Here is a 20151-nt window from a genome sequence, read left to right on the forward strand (position 1 = left end):
AATGAGGAGAGAGGAAGACACACAAAAGCTAATGGAGGAAAAACAATGTCAGTTCCCAAGAAGTCCAAGTACAGTGTATCAGGAAGAGTCTGAATAAAGAGGCAGATGATGCTAGAGTAGTAGCTAGAGATAAATTTTAAAGATTTTGAAGCATCTAATGAAAGCGTTCAGAAGCCACTGAAAATGAAAAAAGGGACTAAAAAAAAGATATGATTAGATTTTCTTTTCTAAATAGCCCTCAAGATGCAATCACTGCATTGAATTACAAAGGGACAAGAGTAGAAAGGCAAAACTAGGGGAAGTTGTTGCAAAAGTTGAGGCAACAGGTAATGGAAAACTAGACATTAAAGATATGATGACACCTACTTGTAATAATAATATCAACCTCATATTTCTATTTAATAGAAAAAATACTTAATACACATAAATTACTTAAAATGTCTCTGGCACATAGTGACACCAAAGTAATATTAATTATTGTTACTATTGTTGTTTTTATTAGTGTTAAGACTATTATTAATAGTCTAATATAAGTCAGCCTATAATTCCTTATTTAATAAAAATTGGTTTCCAGCCCTGGCCAAATAGCTTCATTGGTTAGAGCATTGTCCCAGAGCACAGAAGTTGCCTGTTCAATCCCCGGTCTGAGCACATACAGGAACAAATCAATGTTCCTGTCTCGCTTTCTCTCTCTCTCTCTCTCATTTTCTCTCTTGCTAAAATCAGTAAATAAACATTTAAAAATAATCATAAGAAGAAGAACTGGTTTTCAATAGATCAAGATTATATTTTCTATCAAAGTCATAGAGAATATATACTGTGGAGTATTTAAAAGTAAATGTGTGCAGAATGTGGTAATCAGATAAGCCAGCTGAAAATACTAAAAAATCAAAATAAAAATCTATAAGGGTTGAGGCTCTTCATCAACCTTACTCTTACCTAGGGGGAAGACCACTTCTCAACAATATGAATGTGCACCCCAACAACCCTGGCAAACAAACCCAATGTTGACTTGCCTTCAGTACAGCATTTATATAATTACTCATTTGAGATGACAGGAATTTCAGATCCCTAGAACATAAAAGAGATTTGCTTATTACAGCAGGTGTTTTCTACCATACACCAAACCTGTACAAAATCTCAATAAGATCCCTTGCTGAACATGGTTCTTGCCATCATAGCTGCCTGTCAAAATAATCAAAGAGAAATTGTATACTGCATAAAAAATAACAACAATAAATTTTGTATATTTGACAAAGTCCAAATTGTTCTACCACTTCTATCTGAAAACTGTTTACAGTTTTAAAATACAAAGAATTCTGTTAGTGTATAGAATATATTCTTATGATAAAAAGAATATGTATGTTTTAAAATGATACCATACCTTCTTTTTTTGACAGAGACAGAGAGAGAGGCAAAGAGAGGGACAGACAGACAAAAAAGAAGAAAGATAAGAAGCATCAATTCTTTGTTGCAGCACCTTAGTTGTTCATTGATTGCTTTCTTATATGTGCCTTGAGTGAGGGCAGTAACCCGTAGCTCAAGCCAGTCACCTTGGGCTCAAGTTAGCAATCTTTGAGATTGATCATATCTATAATACCACACTTAAACCAGCAACCCAGATCTCAAGATGAAGAGCCCATGTTCAAGCCAGAGGAGCCCACACTCAAGCCAGTGACCTCGGTGTTTCGAACCTGGGTCCTTTGCATATCAGTCCAACACTCTATCCACTGTGCCACTGCCTGGTCAGGGTAAATTGATATCATACCTTTAAGATTTAAGAAGAATGCAATCATCCACTACTAAACTAGTAAATGATCTATTAAGAGATCTTTGTCTAACATTAGATTAGCAGTAATATAAAACAGATTTTTTTCAATGGTTAATGCAATCTTATTGACTGCAAATTCTTTAGACTATATGTGGAATCTTTCACAAGGGTAAAGGCTGAGGTAAGATGAGTGAGAGTTTTATTTAATCTAAACTTGTTTTGTAAAAAATTCCCGCTTCACATTAAGGGACAGTGACAATGTCACTACGAATGGAAAAAGAAAGTGAGAGCAGGACAGGGAGAAGGATTAATAGAACTATAATCATAAAAATTAGTAATAGTAGCTTTAGTTATTAAGTTGAGAAAACAAGACTTGAATCCTTCTCAATGATTTCTGAAGCCTGTTCTTATTCTTTATAATAAAAAGTCTATAGTTCTTACAAATTCCTTGTTTTTCATGAATTATTAGTATCCCAGGTGATTTCTATACTTTCCATTTAAGAAATAAGAATTTGGCAAATTGCAATAATATTCATTAAAGTGCTTATATACTTTTACTTCATAATAAACTTCTATAAAACTATACAGAGAAAAATAATGAAGATGTGCAAAAATGCATACAACTTTCACATCAAGGACATATCTGAATGGAGACTAGAAGTGAATCTTACTGCCTTTGTTATCTTTTTCATGTTTTTCCAGATGTCCTGGAACACATGATAGACTTGTGTTATTTTTATAAGGCTATCACACAATGAGAATGACCAGTTCATGTTAGTGATTACTCTATAAAGAAGAGCTATCGGCCCTGGCCGGTTGGCTCAGTGGTAGAGCGTCGGCCTAGCATGCGGAGGACCCAGGTTCGATTCCTGGCCAGGGCACAAAGGAGAAGCGCCCATTTGCTTCTCCACCCCTCTGCCGCGCCTTCCTCTCTGTCTCTCTCTTCCCCTCCCGCAGCCAAGGCTCCATTGGAGCAAAAGATGGCCCGGGCGCTGGGGAGGGCTCTGTGGCCTCTGCCTCAGGCGCTAGAGTGGCTCTGGTCGCAACATGGTGACGCCCAGGATAGGCAGAGCATCGCCCCCTGGTGGGCAGAGCATCGCCCCATGGTGGGTGTGCCGGGTGGATCCCGGTCGAGCGCATGCGGGAGTCTGTCTGACTGTCTCTCCCTGTTTCCAGCTTCAGAGAAATGCAAAAAAAAAAAAAAAGAAGAGCTATATGATATTACCAGTGTACCAAAGAAGACTATTTTCCATAGCATAGTGGAAGAAGGCAATTGGCAGAGAGCTAGACAAAACATCAAACATAGCAGGTTAGCACAAGTTTTGTATGTTACATGTATTACATGTATACTTACTATATTATTACAAAAAGCTAAAAAAAAGAAAATGTCAATAAATTTATAAGAAATTACAGTTAGAATTTTTTTTAATCCTTGTATAAGTGAACCCATATAGTTCAAACCAGTGTTGGTTAAGGTACAGCTGTATAGTTTGAATTGAGCTCTCAAGAGGGTGACCAGATCTCTGCTACAGGAAGCCCAGCTCTAACTCTCCCACTTGTGGAGCAGGTGCACTCTGTGAGACTCAGTGAAATGAGGGGGCCCCCTCACATCCAGTTACACATAACACATTCTACTAGGACATCCATGCTACAGTGAAAATTTATTTCAGAGTAAAAGTTGTCATGCATAAAGAAGACAGAAATATGGGCACTCAAATAAGTAATTTTATATGTATATTATATAAGTAAATATATATGTATATTTCTGAATTATACCTAGGGATCTTAGGGCTATTTCTTGGAAATTCTAAACAATAAAACCAGGATCATGAATGACAACAACCCTTAATCTCCAGCCTTTAAATATTGATTTAGGGAAAGAACTTGAGAAATACTGACAATGATTAAGGTGAAGTCATAATACACTTTTTCTTTGTGCTCATGGTCAAAGAAATAAAATACTAATGACAAAACAAAAATAATTCTCAAAAAAACCTGTCAGGAATAAACACAAGTGATATAGTACAACTGTAATAAAAATTAAAGGTTAGTTACTATTTTCCTGTTTGGCCTCCTTCTAAAAATGTATATTAGTAATTAATAACATTATACATGAAGAGTTTGGATATAATATAATCTGAGGGTGCTCCCTCCTAAATATTGTTTACTTGCTCTATATTATTTCTTGCACATACACATTTGCACTATATCAATAATAAAGGAAATAAATCTCTTATCAACTGTATACTCCCAAAAGAAATGAGATTAGATCTGTTATAAACAGCCAATGATGAAAAAGAAATGGAGGTTACTAAAAAAATTAAACATAGAATAACTATTTGGTCCACCAATTCCATTTATGGTAATATATTCAAAATAATTGAAATTGGGATGATGATGAAACATTTGAACACCCACCTTTATAGCTGCATTATTCACTAGAACCAAAAAGTAAAAACAACCCAACTGTCAGTCATAGATAAATCATAAACAAAAGGTGCTATATACACAGAATGGAATATTCTCAACCTTAAAATACAGGGAAATTATAACATGTTACAACATGGATGAAACTTAAGGACATTACGCTAAGAGAAAAGGACTAACTACAAAAAAGACAAATACCATGTGATTTTATGTATGTAAGACATATAGACTAGTCAAATGCATACAAACAAAAAGCAGAATAAAGATTGTCAGAAACTGTGAAGCAGGAAATGCAGAATCACAGGAGAAGAAACACAGTTTCAAAGTACAAGATGAAAAAGTTCTGGTAATTGGTTGCACAACAATTAGAATAGCACAACAATTAGAATATATACACTACTAAACTATAATTTAGAAATGGATAAGATACTCACTTTATACTGTGAACAAGTCCTGCCAGGGGTGAAGACGACGGAGACGCAAAGACCCGACTCTGGGGACCAGGTTCAGTGACGCAGATCCATTTTATTCAGGAAGTAAGCTAGCTTATATATGTGGGTTCAGCCTATAGGATGTTACAGTCTGTCCTTCATAGCCAATGGCTAAAAAGATCAGGGAGCTGCGTGGTTGGCACTAAGTCACTTCCATATAGCGGGCAAGCTTCCTTCCTGGGTATACCCAGGAGGCTTCTGGGAGCTAGAGTATTCTCACAGCATTGCATCAGCCACAGCTGCTAGAAATGTGCTCTGCGCTCCACCCACATCTCCCCCTTCTCTTTTAATTAAGGCCAATTGGACTTGATGAATGACAGCTTGCTGTTGTAGCTTTTGAATGTTACCCATTATGCAGTGGAACCCTAGTCGAACAAAAACAACTATAATACCTATTATACTATATGCTAATAGATTAGCTAGATTAAACAATGAGGCAAGCTTCTGTAATGTTTGACTAGTTAGGAAATAGAACAGGGGTCTTAAACAAGGGATTCCTACTAGGGGTCATGATGTCATTTCCCTCCCATTGTGTTACAGAGAACTTCTAGGTGCTGTTAAACACAGTTCTATTTTGATTGTAAAAAATGGACATAGGTTCATGCACACCCCCTTCCCACAAAAGTCCCATAGTCCAAACACGTAACAGATGGCTTGCCACAGGTTGCGTACTACATATGGTCGCATTCAATCTCTCAGCCTCCGATGCCAAACTCCAAGACAATACGGCAGTCTCTCCAGGGAATTCCTTCTCTCTGGAGTGTTCTTAGATGTTCCTCATAAAGAAACAGGCAAAGAGGCAAACCTGGGAAGGCAAGGTTAGTGGGGCAGGTCCAGATGTTAGTAGCTAGGGGGAGGAGGGTTTGTAGGCCAAGTACTGCGCTTTGGTTGGTAGTACCATTTTTAGCAAAGTCCCTCAAAGTATGATTTCGAAGGAGAACCCATCCCTCCAAGGGGACGGTGTTATTATTCAGAGTAAACTTAAGTAGCATTGAGTCATTGAGTTTACCCCATATAGTGCCGTCCCACTGTTAGGATTTCCAGCCACTACTGTCACAAGGGAGACTAAGGGAGCAATTACTGGAATATACTGCTGGAAACTGTAGGCTATTAACTTTAACAGGCATAATTATGCCAGGGTAGGAAACAGCCACCTAGATGCAAGGATCTTCTCGTGCCTGAGAGTTCTCTGTGATAATGGCACATATGAGGAGGAACAGAGTGCCTGGACCTGGGGGTCCATCAGGGGCTAATCTTTGAGCCTGTTTGGCTAGGGCCTTCATATCTCCCCAGGTTATGTTATGAGCATGTTGGTTATGAGGTCTCCTCCTGGAGCGCTGAGGACCTCCTCCAGGCGGCCATTCATCAAGGCTGAGGCTGGCCATCTCCTGAACCAGAAGGTTCACAGGTGTTGGAGGCATCATCAGTGGGGTCATCTTGGGACACCAGGAGTGGCTGCACATTCCTTCCTGGGATCCAAATTGGATGTGGGCTATTTTCTGGAAAAACACAAGCATAACCTCTCCCTTGTGTTAGAAGAGGGTGTGGTCCCTGCCACTGAGATGTGGCTGGGTCCTTCCAGCATACTAATGGCAACAGGGTTGGTTGGCTACAAAGGCCTCCCCAATGTTTATAAGCAGGAGTTACTCTTTCAGAATCAAAAGTTAAATAATTGAGAGTGAATACAGCACTGAGGAGCACTTCTCCAGGTGAGGCCTGGGGCATATGCCCCCTTTCTTTTTGAATTTGAAGCTTAATGTCTCTGTGTCGCCATTCTACAATGGCTTGTCCTTGGGGATTATAAGGAATGCCAAGGTAGTGTGTGATTTACCGTTGGGAACAGAAGGCTTTAAATTGGCTGCTGGTATAACAGGGCCTATTGTCCGTTTTAGTTTCCCAAGGTACACCAAGGCAGAGCATGGCCTGTCGAAGAGCATGAATTGCATGTGTAGTTTTTTCTCCTGCTAGGGCCATGGCCGAGACGGCTCCGGAGAAGGTGTCTACTGCTACATATACATAGTGGAGTTTGCCAAATTGGGGGACATGAGTGACGTCTATTTGCCACACAGCATTAGGCTGTAAGCCTCAAGGGTTGACACCCTGTGGTTGTAGGGGGCCTACGGGTAGTAAGGGCTCTCACTGTTTACATATGCAAACAAGGTGTTTGCAGGTTGTGTGAGTGAGATGGGGAAAAAGAGATTTGAGAGAATTTGCAGACATGAAACCGGGCATGAAGTTGTCTGGCTTGCTCAATAGGGGAGACTATGAAAACTAGATAATCAGCTGTGTGTTGCCTGCTGCTAGGGGCCCAGGCAAGCTAGGATGGGAGCAAATATGCTGAATATACCAAGGGTGTTGACACTCCCCTAACAGTTCTTTAAGCTGGCTGAGAGCCCTATATAGTAATGTCTCCTTGGGCTGGAAGGTGGAATGGGCAAGGCCTTTAACTGTTTGTACTGCATAAGCTCTATGTGAAAAAAATGTTAAGGGGGCCATATTGCCAAAGGTGTAGCACATAGTAAATGGCTAGTAGTTCACCTACTTGTATGGATCCCTCATAACTAAATTTGTGGAATTTAGTGCCTTCCATTTGTGCTTTGAACACTATTCCACAACAGGACCAGCTGGCATCTGTTAAGACAAGCATGCTGTGTGGAAGAGGGGTAGATGCTGGATATGAACAAGGGGTCGGGGAGAGAGAGAGCGAGAGATACAGAAAAATAGACAAGACAGACAGAAAGAAAGAAAAAAGACACAAGGGGGCATATAGGCTGGCTCATGGGTCTGCAGCAGGAACACGTGTTGGAGAAAATGGCATCTGAGAGGCTGGGGTGGGGCACTGAACCCCAGCAGGGAATGCGGAAGGAGTGACTTCTGAATTTTCCAGCCGCAGAGCTGATGGTGCAGTTTGCAATTCGGTTGATTTCATTTCTGCATGCTTGGCTGCAAGTCCATCAAACTCGGTGGCCCAACCCTTTTCTTCCCTACAGAGGGAGGCGAATATGGAGGTAGGGGTTCCTCTGAAAGAGGAGTAGTCTGTAGGTCCTTAGGGACCAGTGGAGGGTCCCCAGCAGGAGCACTGGTCAAGCAGGTGTGTATTGCCAATAAGGCAGGAGTGAGTCCGAGAGGGAAGGTTTGCCCCCCATGCACCTTGGCCGAACCAACACATTGGAGAGCTCTGGCCCAAGTATCCAGATCCCAGAGGGGTGCATCTTCAATCTAGGGATTGAGACCAGAGAGAATCTTCGGTAAGTACAGAGATCCTTTTCACTAACTTTAATTCACCTACTCTGCAATAGGGCATGCAGGGCTCAAGCCTGCGGGGCTCAAGAGTGGGAGAGAAGGTTTCCCATTGCAGAGGGTCACACACCCGTTCCTTGGATGCTGGTTAGGTCCCTGCCCCACGTTGGGTGCCAGTTGTGGACAATTCCTGGCGGGGGTGAGGACGATGGAGACACAAAGACACAACTGCAGGGACCAGGTTCAGTGACGCAGATCCACTTTATTCAGGAAGTAAGCTAGCTTATATACATGGGTTCAGCCAATAGGATGTTACAGCGTGTCCTTTATAGCCAATGGCTAAAAAGATCAGGGAGCTGTGTGGTTGACGCTAAGTCACTTCCTTATAGCGGGCAAGCTTCCTTCCTGGGTATGCCCAGGAGGCTTCTGGGAGCTGGAGTAATCTCACAGCATTGCATCAGCCACAGCTGCTAGGAATGTGCTCTGCGCTTCACCCACATTATACTACATGTTTTATAAATACAATTTAAAAAAATAAACAGGCTCTACACTAATAACTCCTTATAAGATTTTTCTCTCTTTAGTTTTTGGTAGCAATCCTTTCAATAGTGTTTACTGTACTGTTGCTCTTTTGTGATGGGAAAAATTCTTCCTTCACAGGAAATGGAAGAGTTTGCCCAGAGCTCTGGAGAACATGGCATTGTGGTGTTTACCCTGGGGTCAATGGTCACAAACATGACAGAAGGAAGAGCCAATATGATTGCATCAACCCTTGCCCAGATTCCTCAAAAGGTTAGATAAAGTACCTTTAAGTAGAAAACTAATGAGTGTATTAAACTCTGTAAAGGGCTCAGTTACAGAAATTTCTCCATGGCATATACAGTCAACCAATGAATGAATAAATAAGTGAAACAACAAAATGTTTTTCTCTCTAGCTTCCTCTCCCTCTCTCAAATCAATAAATAATTTTTAAATAAAAGAAGCTAAGCATACTTACTAATTAAACAGAAATTATTAAAAAATTTTTAATTAAATCAAAATGATTTACCATATTTCCCCATGTATGAGATGATCCCATGTATAAGATGCCCCTTAATTTGGGGGCCTAAAATGTGAAAAATAATATATTACATAATGTTACTGAACTCAAGTTTTATTCATCATAAAATTCATACAACTCCTCATTACTGTCAAAACTCCCATCCATTAGCTTGTCCTCATCTGTGTCTAATGACAAATCACTGTCTTCAACAATGAATGCAAAAACAAGTACAAAAAAGCAGGAAATGCAAGAGAGAAAATCTACAACCACTATATAAGATGCACCCAGTTTTTTTGCCCCAAATTTTTCAAAAAATAGTGCATCTTATACATGGAAAAATGTAGTAATTCTCACAAATAGCTGATTGCATTGATTTTGTAAATCAAATGATGTCAAACTCTGACAAAAATAACTTATAAAACTAGTGAATAAAGCCTGACCAAGCAGTGGTGCAGTGGACAGAGCATTGGACTGGGATGCGGAAGACTCAGGTTCGAGACCCCTAGGTCGCCAGTTTGAGTGCAGGCTTGTCTGGTTTGAGCAAAGCTCACCAGCTTGGACCCAAGGTCGCTGCCTTCAGCAAGGAGTTACTCGGACTACTGAAGGCCCACAGTCAAGGCACATATGAGAAAGCAATCAATGAACAACTAAGGTGTCACAACAAAAAACTGATAATTGATGCTTCTCATCTCCCTCCATTCCTGTCTGTCTGTCCCTATGTATCCCTCTCTCTGACTCTCTCTCTCTGTCTCTGTAAAAAAAAACAACAACTAGTGAATATAAGTAAACCACTTTGCCAGTTTTCAAAAAGAACTAAACAGGTAAACATTAAATTGGGAAGATGAGAACTAGTATAATAAATAATTAAAACAAAATAAATATGTAGATTTTTAGTAATTTGCTGGGTTTTACACTACAACTATATGACTATTTAAATTTTTATGTTTCATCACTGATAATTTCATGTGTGTATCCCTTAATTGTAAAACATCATGATTCAATCATACCTGACTAAGTACAAAAGTACACATAATACTCATTATCTAACATGTTTTTATTTCCTTATCTGTAATATGTAAGGGGTTAAACTAGATGTCTCTTAATTTATTCAAAATTCTGACATGCTATAACTCCATTTTGACTCATGGAAGATGTTACTTTCTTACCCTACCAGGTTATTTGGAGATATGAAGGCAAAAAACCAGATACCTTAGGGCCCAATACTCGGCTCTATAAATGGATCCCCCAGAATGACCTCCTTGGTAAGACTCTGGAAGACACTACTAAAGTAACAATCAATTCTACTGGAGTGATAAACAGGCCACTAGAAAAGAAATTTATTGAACATTTCTCATTGAAAATCTCAATAATAAAAATTAAGTTTCTTATATACTTCCCAGTCCTAGAGGAAAAGGATAAGATATCACAGTTGGCATCTTATTTTACAGTCATATTCCTTATGGTAACAAAGAAAATATCTTAATTTTACATGTGATTACCTCTCACAAAAACATCTCAACATTTTCTCAATTATTATTCTGTCTCCTAATTCTCCTCTTTATGCCAAACTGTTAAGTCACTGTAAGGTTAACATTAAGAGTGTGCAGATTCCCATGAAAAATATAAGCTTCTCTTTTATTACCAGTGACTCTCTATTTTTCACTGAGAAAAAAAAATTCAAAGCCTTTTTACAAAGTAATAGCATAGTTCATGATAATGTGTAGCTTTTCCTTCCTCCAAGTTCTAGGGCACTGCCATTACATTGTCTCCTGCCTTGAAACCCTACATAATTAGACTCAGTGATTTTACCATTTTATTGAAAATATATTCTAACATGTCCCACTACTTCTTTTCTTGCTTATACTTTTACTTTATCCTGACTATTCTCTTTGATTTACTCAATGGCAACATGTATTTATTTTCAAGTCACAAGAGACGCGAAATCTTCCATGTAAGCTTTTACTATCTCTCCAGCAGACCTAAGTGCCTCTTCTTTTGAGTTCAGAAAGATATTTTAATATAGTTTGAAGTGTATATTGTTTTTTACTAAATACATTGTCTTTGTCAGTACCCTTATCATTCAATTCTCCTTTCATTCCAAGACTTATAAATCATAATTCTCTAAAACTCACCCAATCCCAGGTCATCCAAAAACCAAAGCCTTTATCACTCATGGGGGAACCAATGGCATTTATGAGGCGATCTACCATGGGATCCCTATGGTGGGCATTCCCTTGTTTGCGGATCAACCTGATAACATCGTTCACATGAAGACTAAGGGAGCAGCTATCAGATTGGATTTACACACTCTTTCAAGTACAAAATTGCTCAATGCATTGGAGACAGTCATTAATGACCCTTCGTAAGTACCACATAGTTTTTGATAGATACTGTTTATAAATAGGTTTTTTTCTCAATAGTGCCTATGAGTTTCATCACATTTTCTTAAAGATTTTATTTATTTCTTTTATGGGGGGCATTGGCAGCGAGAAGTATCAATTCATAGTTCCTTCTTTTTAGTTGTTCATTGATTGTTTGTCATATGTGCCTTGACTGGGCAAGCCCAGGGTTTCAAACCATCAACTTCAGTATTCCAGGTCCACACTCTTCCACTGCACTACCACAGGCCAGGCAAGTTTCATCCCATTTTTAAGAGGCTAATTTTGACAGTATTAACATGATTTAACCCATCTTAAATCTACTTTTTTTCAATCAGACATTTATCACAAACTTACGCTTAAACATCATTAATTTAATAGGTAACTAAATAGTGCAAAAATTTTCTACACAAAATAAGTGTAAAGTTAATGTGGGTAATTAGAAAAGGACACATTTTAAAAATATAATAGAACCATGGCTCTGGCCAGTTGGCTCAGCAGTAGAGTGTCCGCCCACCATGAGGATGTCCCGGGTTTGATTCCCGGCCAAGGCACACAGGAGGGGCGACCATCTGCTTCTCCCCTTTCTCTCTGTCTCTCACTCTTCCTCTTCCACAGCCATGGCTCAGTTGGTTTGAGAATATTGGCCCTGGACACCAAGGATGGCTCCATGGAGCCTCAGCCTCAGGTGATAAAACAGCTCAGTTGCAGGCATGGCCCCAGATGGGCAGAGCCTCACCCCTGACTGGTGCTGCCAGGTGGATGCCGGTCAAGGCACATGTGAGTGTCTGTCTCTCTGTCTCCTCTTCTCTCACTTGGAAAAGAAGAAAGAAAAAAAGAAAAAAAAAATATATATATATGGACATATAATAGAATTATAGGAGGAAATATGATGAACTAGAATAACTAATATAAATTATATAAATTTACTATGTATAATATCTGACATTGTTAATCACTTTTTGCTCAAAAATTGATTATTTTCACTATCTTAACAGATTTTGTAATAAAACTTAATTTATATACCAAAAAAATCAACAGTTTAACGAATAAAATTCAAATACATGTAGTTTGCTTACAGAGCTGTGATACCATCACCATAGTACAAATTTAGGACATTTTTGTTCCCTTAAAACAGAATGTCTTAAGCCTTAAAAGTCACTTCTCACACCATCCACCTGCCTACCCCTACCGCTCAAGCAACCATTAATCAACTTTCTGTCACTATCAATTAGCTCTTCTTGACATTTCATATCAATGGAATCATACAATATATGGTCTTTTGCAATTGCCCTCTTTCATGTAGCGATACGTTTTTTAGTTTCTTCCTTGTTGTAGCTTTGCACTGCTGAATAATATTTTATTGTATGACTATAGCATTTTTTATTTATCCATTTATCAGCTCAAGGGCATTTTGGTTGCATCTACATTTGGCTATTATGAATACTACACTACATTTTTATGTGAATAACTGTTTTATTTATTTTTTTGGTAGATATCTGTAAGTGAATCTGGGTCATATAACTATATGACAAACTGCCAAACAGATGTCCAAAGAGATTGTGCCATTTGATACTCCCATCAGCTGTGTATGAGAATTCCAATTCTCTACATCTTGTGAATGCTTACTAAAATCAGTGTTTTTAAAAAAATTTATTGAATTTTTGGGCTGCCATTGGTTAATAAAATTATATGTTTCAGATGCAAAATTCTATGATACATCATCTCTATGTTGTATAATGTGTTCAACACCCCAAGTCAAGTCTCTTCCATCACAATTTTATTGCCCCATTACACACTTCTACCTCCCTCTATCCACCTTTCCTTCTGGTAATTACCATTCTGTTTTATCCAGCTCCCCAACAGCCCTCCAATCTAACAACTATCAATCTGTTTCCTGTATCTATGAGTCTGTTTCTATTTTGGGTTTTTTGTTTGTGTGTTTGTTTGTTTATTTTATTCATTAGATTTCACATATAAGTGAAATCATATGGTACTTTTTTTCTCTAACTGGCTTATTTCTTCATCTTTTTTTCTTTCTTTATTTGTTTATTTTTATTAAGTGAGAGGTGGGAAGGCAGAGACAGACTCCTGCATGTACCCTGCCCAGGATCCATCTGGCAAACCCCCTAACAGGCGATGTTCTGCCCATCTAGGGCAGCTGCTCTGTTGCTCAGCAATTGAGCTATTTTAGCACCTGTGGTGAAGCCATGGGACCATTCTCCTTACCCAAGGCCAACTTGTTTGAACCATTCAAGTCATGCATGCGGGAGGGGAGTAGGGGAAGTAGGAAAGCAGATGGTCACGTCTCCTTTGTGCCCTGACCGGGAATCAAACCTGGGGCTTCCACACATCAGGCCAATGCTCTACTACTGAGGTAACCAGCCAGGGCTTAATGGTTTATTTCATTTAGGAAATACTCTGAAGGTTCATTGATGTTGTCACAAAAAGTAAGATTTCCTTCTCTTTTATGGCTGAGTAGTATTCTATTATGTAAATGTACCGTAGCTTTTTTACCCACTCATCTATTGGTGGACATGTGGACTGCTTTCAAATCTTGGTTATTATAAAATAATACTGCAGGCCCTGGCCAGTTGGCTCAGCGGTAGAGCGTCGGCCTAGCGTGCGGAGGAGCCGGGTTCGATTCCCGGCCAGGGCACACAGGAGAAGTGCCCATTTGCTTCTCCACCCCTCCGCCACGCTTTCCTCTCTGTCTCTCTCTTCCCCTCCCACAGCCAAGGCTCCATTGGAGCAAAGATGGCACGGGCGCTGGGGATGGCTCTGTGGCCTCTGCCCCAAGCGCTAGAGTGGCTCTGGTCGCAACATGGCGACGCCCAGGATGGGCAGATTATCGCCCCCTGGTGGGCAGAGCGTCGCCCCTGGTGGGCGTGCCGGGTGGATCCCGGTCGGGCGCATGCGGGAGTCTGTCTGACTGTCTCTCCCCGTTTCCAGCTTCAGAAAAAATGAAAAAAAATAATAATAATAATACTGCAGTAAACATAAGAATGCATATATAATTTTGAATTAGTGTTTCAGGTTTCTTCATATATATTCTCAGAAGTTGAATTCTTGGGTCATATAGTAGTTCCATTTTTAAATTTTTGAGGAAACTCCATACTGTTTTCCACAGTGGCCAATCTAGATTGCCATCTATAGTGAAGAGGGTTCCCTTTTCTCCAAATTCTCAGTAACATTTGTTGTTTGTTGATTTATTGATGATAGCCATTGATATTTCATTCTGGTTTTAATATGCATTTCTCTCATGATTAGTGAGGTTCAGCATCTTTCCATATGTCTATTAGCCATCTGTATGTCCTCTTTGGAGGTGTCTATTCAGGTTCTTTTCTCATATTTTAAATGTATTGCTGGTTTCTTTTTTTTGGTATTGAGTTATACAAGTTTTTTATAAAGTATGACTATTGATGCATCATATCTATCATTGGCAAATATATTCTTCCATTCAGTGAGTTGTCTTTTCATTTTGTTGATGATTTCCTTGTTATGCAAAAACTTTTTAGTGTGATGTAGTCCAATTTTTAATTTTTATTTTGTTTACTTTGCCTGAAGAGACATATCAAAAATATATTGCTATGAGAAATTCTGGATATATTACTGTTTACATTTTCTTCTAGGATTTTCATGGTTTTAAGTCTTACATTTAAGGCTTTAATTCATTTTGAGTTTATTCTTGTGTATGGTGTGAGAAGGTGACCTAGTTTTATTTTTTTGAGAGCACTTGTCTAATTTTTCCATTTTATAGAATAGAATATCTTTATCTCATTGTGTGTTTTTGTCTTCTTTGTCAAATAGTAACTGAACACAAAGATGTGAGTTTATTTTTGTGTTTTATTCTCTTTCATTGATCTATATGTCTATTTTTATGACAGTACCATGCTGTTATGGTTACTCTGGCCTTGTATAACTTGATATCAGGTGGTGTATATCCCCCAATTTTGTTCTTCTATCTTAAGATTGCTGAGGCTGTTCAGGGTCATTGGTGGTTCCATCAAAAATTTTGGTCTATTTGTTCTAGTTCTGTGAAATATGCCATTGGTACCTTAATAAGAATTCTTTTGAATCTATATGTTTATTTGGATAAGATGAACATTTTAATAATCTAAACTTCTAACCAGACTCATCAAAAAAAGAGAGAACCCAGGTAAAATTAGAAATTAAAAAGGAACAGTAATAACTGACTCCACAGAAATATAAGGGATTGTAGGAAAATATTACAAAACAACTATATGCTAACAAATTGGACAATCTGGACAAAATAGATAATTTTCTAGAAACATACATTCTTCCAAAACTGAGTCAGGAACAATTAGAAAATCTGAATAGACCAATTACAACTAATAAAATTGAAAGAGTAATCAAAAACTCCCAACAAACAAAAGTCCCAGACTGGATGGCTTTACTAATGAATTCTAGCAAACATTCAAAGAAGAACGAACACCTAACCTTCTCAAACTATTCCTAAAAAATTCAAGAGGAGGGAAGTTTTCCAAGCTCATTTTACAAGGCCAGCATCATCCTAATTCCAAAACCATATAAGAACACTACAAAGAAAGAAAATTAGAGGCCAATATTCCTGAGAAACTTAGATGCTAAAATCCTCAACAAAAGTATTAGGAAACTGGATCTAATTATACATGAAAAAGATCATACACGATAATCAATTAGGGTTTATTCTTGGGATGCAAGGTTGGTACAATATCCATACATCAATAAATGTGATACAACACATAAACAAAATAAAGGATGCTTGACCAGGTGGTGGTGTAGTGGATAGAGAGTCAAACTGGGATGCAAAGGACCCTGGTTCGAAACCTCAAGGTCACAAGTTTGAGCATGAGTTCATCTGGCTTGAGCGTAGGTTCATTGGCTTGAGCGCAGGTTCATTGGCTTGAGCGCAGGCTCACCAGCTTGAAAGAAGGGTCTCTGGTTTGAGTGTAGGATTATAATCATGATACCCTGGTCACTGACTTGAGCCCAAAGGTCACTAGCTTGAAGCCCAAGGTAGCTGGCATGAGCCCAAGGTTGCTGGTTTGAGAAATGAGTCATTTCTTCTGCTGTAGCCCCCCGGTCAAGGCACATATGAGAAAGCAATCAATGAACAACTAAGGAGCTGCAACAAAGATCCACAACAAAGAATTGATGCTTCTCATCTCTCCCTTTCTGTCCGTCTGTACCTCTCTGTCCCTCTCTCTGTCTCTCTGTCTCTGTCTCTGTCACACACAAAAAAATGAAAGATAAAATCACATGATCATAATTATAGATGCAGAAAAAGAATTTGATAAAATCCAGCACTCATTTATGATAAAAAATCTCAGCAAAGTGGAAATAGACAGAACATTTCTCAACATAATAAAGGCCATATATGACAAATCCAGAGACAATATCATACTCAGTGGGCAAAACTAAAAGTGTTTCCCTTAATATCAGGAACAAGACAGAGATATCTGCTTTCACCACTCTTATTCAACCAGTACTAGAAGTCTTATTTAAAGTAATCAGGCAAGAAGAAAAAATAAAAGGTATCCAAATTAGGAAGAATTAAATGTCAATATTTGAAGATGATATGACACTGCATACAGAAAACCCTAAACATTCTACCAAAACAACTACTAGAACTGATAAACAAGTTTAGTAAAGTAGCAGAATATAAAACAAATATCTAGAAATCAGTTGCATTTTTATACACCAATAATGCACTATCAGAAAGATACATTAAGAAAACAATCCTATTCACAACTGCATCAATACAAATAAAATACCTAGGAATAAAGTTAACAAAGGATGGAAAAGATCTGTATTTTTAAAATTATAAGACAATTAAGAAAGAAATTGAAGAAAATACAAATAAGTGGAAGCATGTGCTGTGTTCATGGATAGGAAGAATCATCACTGATTTGTTGTTGTTTTATTAAGGCCATCCTAACAGGTGTGAATTCGTCTCTTTTTGTGGTCTTCATTAGTTTTTCCCTTATAGACAAAAAGGTTGAGCAGCATTCCTTGTGCTTATTGACCATTTATCTATTTTACTTGGAGAAATGTCTTTTTTAATGCTTTTCCAATTTTTAATTGGGTTAGCTGTCTTCATAAATGTATTCCTTTTGCACAACCCAATTAATTTTTTAGTTTTAACAAAAGAGTTAAAACAAAAAGTGAGAATCTTATTAGAATACTAAAAATATTTCTACATAAATAGTTCATGAGATTAGGTATTAATTTCAAGTTGAGTTAACACTGAAATAATTCATGCTTGGAGTTCAGTGCTCTTCACACAATAGTGGTCTAGGAAGAAAGAATACTTATTTTTATTTTTTTATTTTAAAAATGTATTTAGAAATTAAATTAATTGTGTGACATTGATCAAGAGTACATAGATTTCAGGTAACAATTTTTATAGCATTTGAACTGTTGATTGCATTGTGTGCTTATCACCCAAAGTCAAATCATTTTCCATCACTGTGTATTTGTCCCTCTTCCCATCCCCACCTCATCTCCCTGGTAACCACTTTACTTTTATCTATGTTTATGAGTCTCAGTTTTCTATCCCACCTATGTATAAAATCAAATTGTTCTTAGCCTTTTCTGATTTAGTTATTTCACTCAGTATAATGTTCTCAAGGTCCATCAATATTATCATAAACGGCAATGTGTTATTATTTCTTTTTTTTTTTTTAATAAATTTTTATTAATGGTAATGGGATGACATTAATAAATCAGGGTACATATATTCAAAGAAAACATGTCTAGGTTATTTTGTCATCAAATTATGTTGCAAACCCCTCGCCCAAAGTCAGATTGTCCTCCGTCACCCTCTATCTAGTTCTCTGTGCCCCTCCCCCTCCCCCTAACTCTCTCCCTCCCTCCCTCCCATGTCCTCCCTCCCCCCCCACCCTTGGTAACCACCACACTCTTGTCCATGTCTCTTAGTCTCATTTTTATGTTCCACCAATGTATGGAATCATGTAGTTCTTGTTTTTTTCTGATTTACTTATTTCACTCCTTATAATGTTATCAAGATCCCACCATTTTGCTGTAAATGATCTGATGTCATCATTTCTTATGGCTGAGTAGTATTCCATAGTGTATATGTGCCACATCTTCTTTATCCAGTCTTCTATTGAAGGGCTTTTTGGTTGTTTCCATGTCTTGGCCACTGTGAACAGTGCTGCAATGAACATGGGGCTACATGTGTCTTCACGTATCAATGTTTCTGAGGTTTTGGGGTATATACCCAGTAGAGGGATTGCTGGGTCATAAGGTAGTTCTATTTGCAGTTTTTTGAGGAACCACCATACTTTCCTCCATAATGGTTGTACTACTTTACAGTCCCACCAACAGTGAATGAGGGTTCCTTTTTCTCCACAGCCTCTCCAACATTTGCTATTACCCGTCTTGTTGATAATAGCTAATCTAACAGGAGTGAGGTGCTATCTCATTGTAGTTTTGATTTGCATTTCTCTAATAACTAATGAAGCTGAGCATCTTTTCATATATCTGTTGGCCATTTGTATCTCTTCCTGGGAGAAGTGTCTGTTCATGTCCTCTTCCCATTTTTTTATTGGATTGTTTGTTTGTTTGTTGTTGAGTTTTATGAGTTCTTTGTAAATTTTGGATATTAGGCCCTTATCTGAGCTGTCGTTAGAAAATATCAGTTCCCATATAGTTGGCTGTCTGTTTATTTTGATATCAGTTTCTCTTGCTGAGCAAAAACTTTTAATTCTGATGTAGTCCCATTCATTTATCTTTGCCTTCACTTCTCTTGCCATTGGAGTCAAGTTCATAAAATGTTCTTTAAAACCCAGGTCCATGATTTTAGTACCTATGTCTTCTTCTATGTACTTTATTGTTTCAGGTCTTATATTTAGGTCTTTGATCCATTTTGAATTAATTTTAGTACACGGGAACAGGCTGTAGTCGAGTTTCATTCTTTTGCATGTGGCTTTCCAGTTTTCCCAACACCATTTGTTGAAGAGGCTTTCTTTTCTCCATTGTGTGTTGTTGGCCCCTTTATCAAAGATTATTTGACCATATATATGTGGTTTTATTTCTGGGCTTTCTATTCTGTTCCATTGGTCTGAGTGTCTATTTTTCTGCCAATACCATGCTGTTTTGATTATCGTGGCCCTATAATATAGTTTAAAGTCAGGTATTGTAATGCCCCCAGCTTCATTCTTTTTCCTTAGGATTGTTTTGGCTATTCGGGGTTTTTTATAGTTCCATATAAATCTGATGATTTTTTGTTCCATTTCATTAAAAAATCTCATAGGGATTTTGATGGGAATTGCATTAAATTTGTATATTGCTTTGGGTAATATGGCCATTTTGATTATATTTATTCTTCCTATCCAAGAACAAGGAATATTTTTCCATCTCATTGTATCTTTTTCGATGTCCCTTAACAATGCTTTGTAATTTTCATTATATAGGTCCTTTACGTTCTTTGTTATGTTTATTCCTAGGTATTTTATTTTTTTTGTTGCAATCGTGAAGGGGATTATTTTTTTGAGTTCGTTTTCTAATATTTCATTGTTGGCATATAGAAAGGCTATGGACTTTTGTATGTTAATTTTGTATCCTGCGACCTTACTGTATTGGTTTATTGTTTCTAATAATCTTTTTGTGGAGTCCTTCGGGTTTTCGATGTATAGGATCATATCATCAGCAAAAAGTGATAGCTTTACTTCTTCTTTTCCGATATGGATGCCTTTTATTTCTTTGTCTTGTCTGATTGCTCTGGCCAGAACTTCTAGCACCACGTTAAATAAGAGTGGAGAGAGTGGACAACCC

General features: G+C 38.0%; 1 protein-coding gene across 2 annotated transcripts in view; it reads left to right on the forward strand.

The window, feature by feature from the left end:
• LOC136338166 (UDP-glucuronosyltransferase 2B31-like) overlaps positions 1–20151 on the forward strand; it is a 35629-nt gene that overhangs the window by 3289 nt on the left and 12189 nt on the right. Inside the window, exons 3-5 of one of the 2 annotated variants that reach the window (XM_066280274.1) lie at positions 8590–8721; positions 10146–10233; positions 11114–11333. In XM_066280274.1, coding sequence (XP_066136371.1) covers positions 8590–8721; positions 10146–10233; positions 11114–11333 — 440 coding nt within the window. The remainder of the gene's footprint in view (positions 1–8589; positions 8722–10145; positions 10234–11113; positions 11334–20151) is intronic. The other variant, XM_066280276.1, reaches the window with a different exon arrangement.

The sequence above is a fragment of the Saccopteryx bilineata genome, chromosome 5, assembly GCF_036850765.1.
Source record: "Saccopteryx bilineata isolate mSacBil1 chromosome 5, mSacBil1_pri_phased_curated, whole genome shotgun sequence".
Taxonomy (NCBI): Eukaryota; Metazoa; Chordata; class Mammalia; order Chiroptera; family Emballonuridae; genus Saccopteryx; species Saccopteryx bilineata.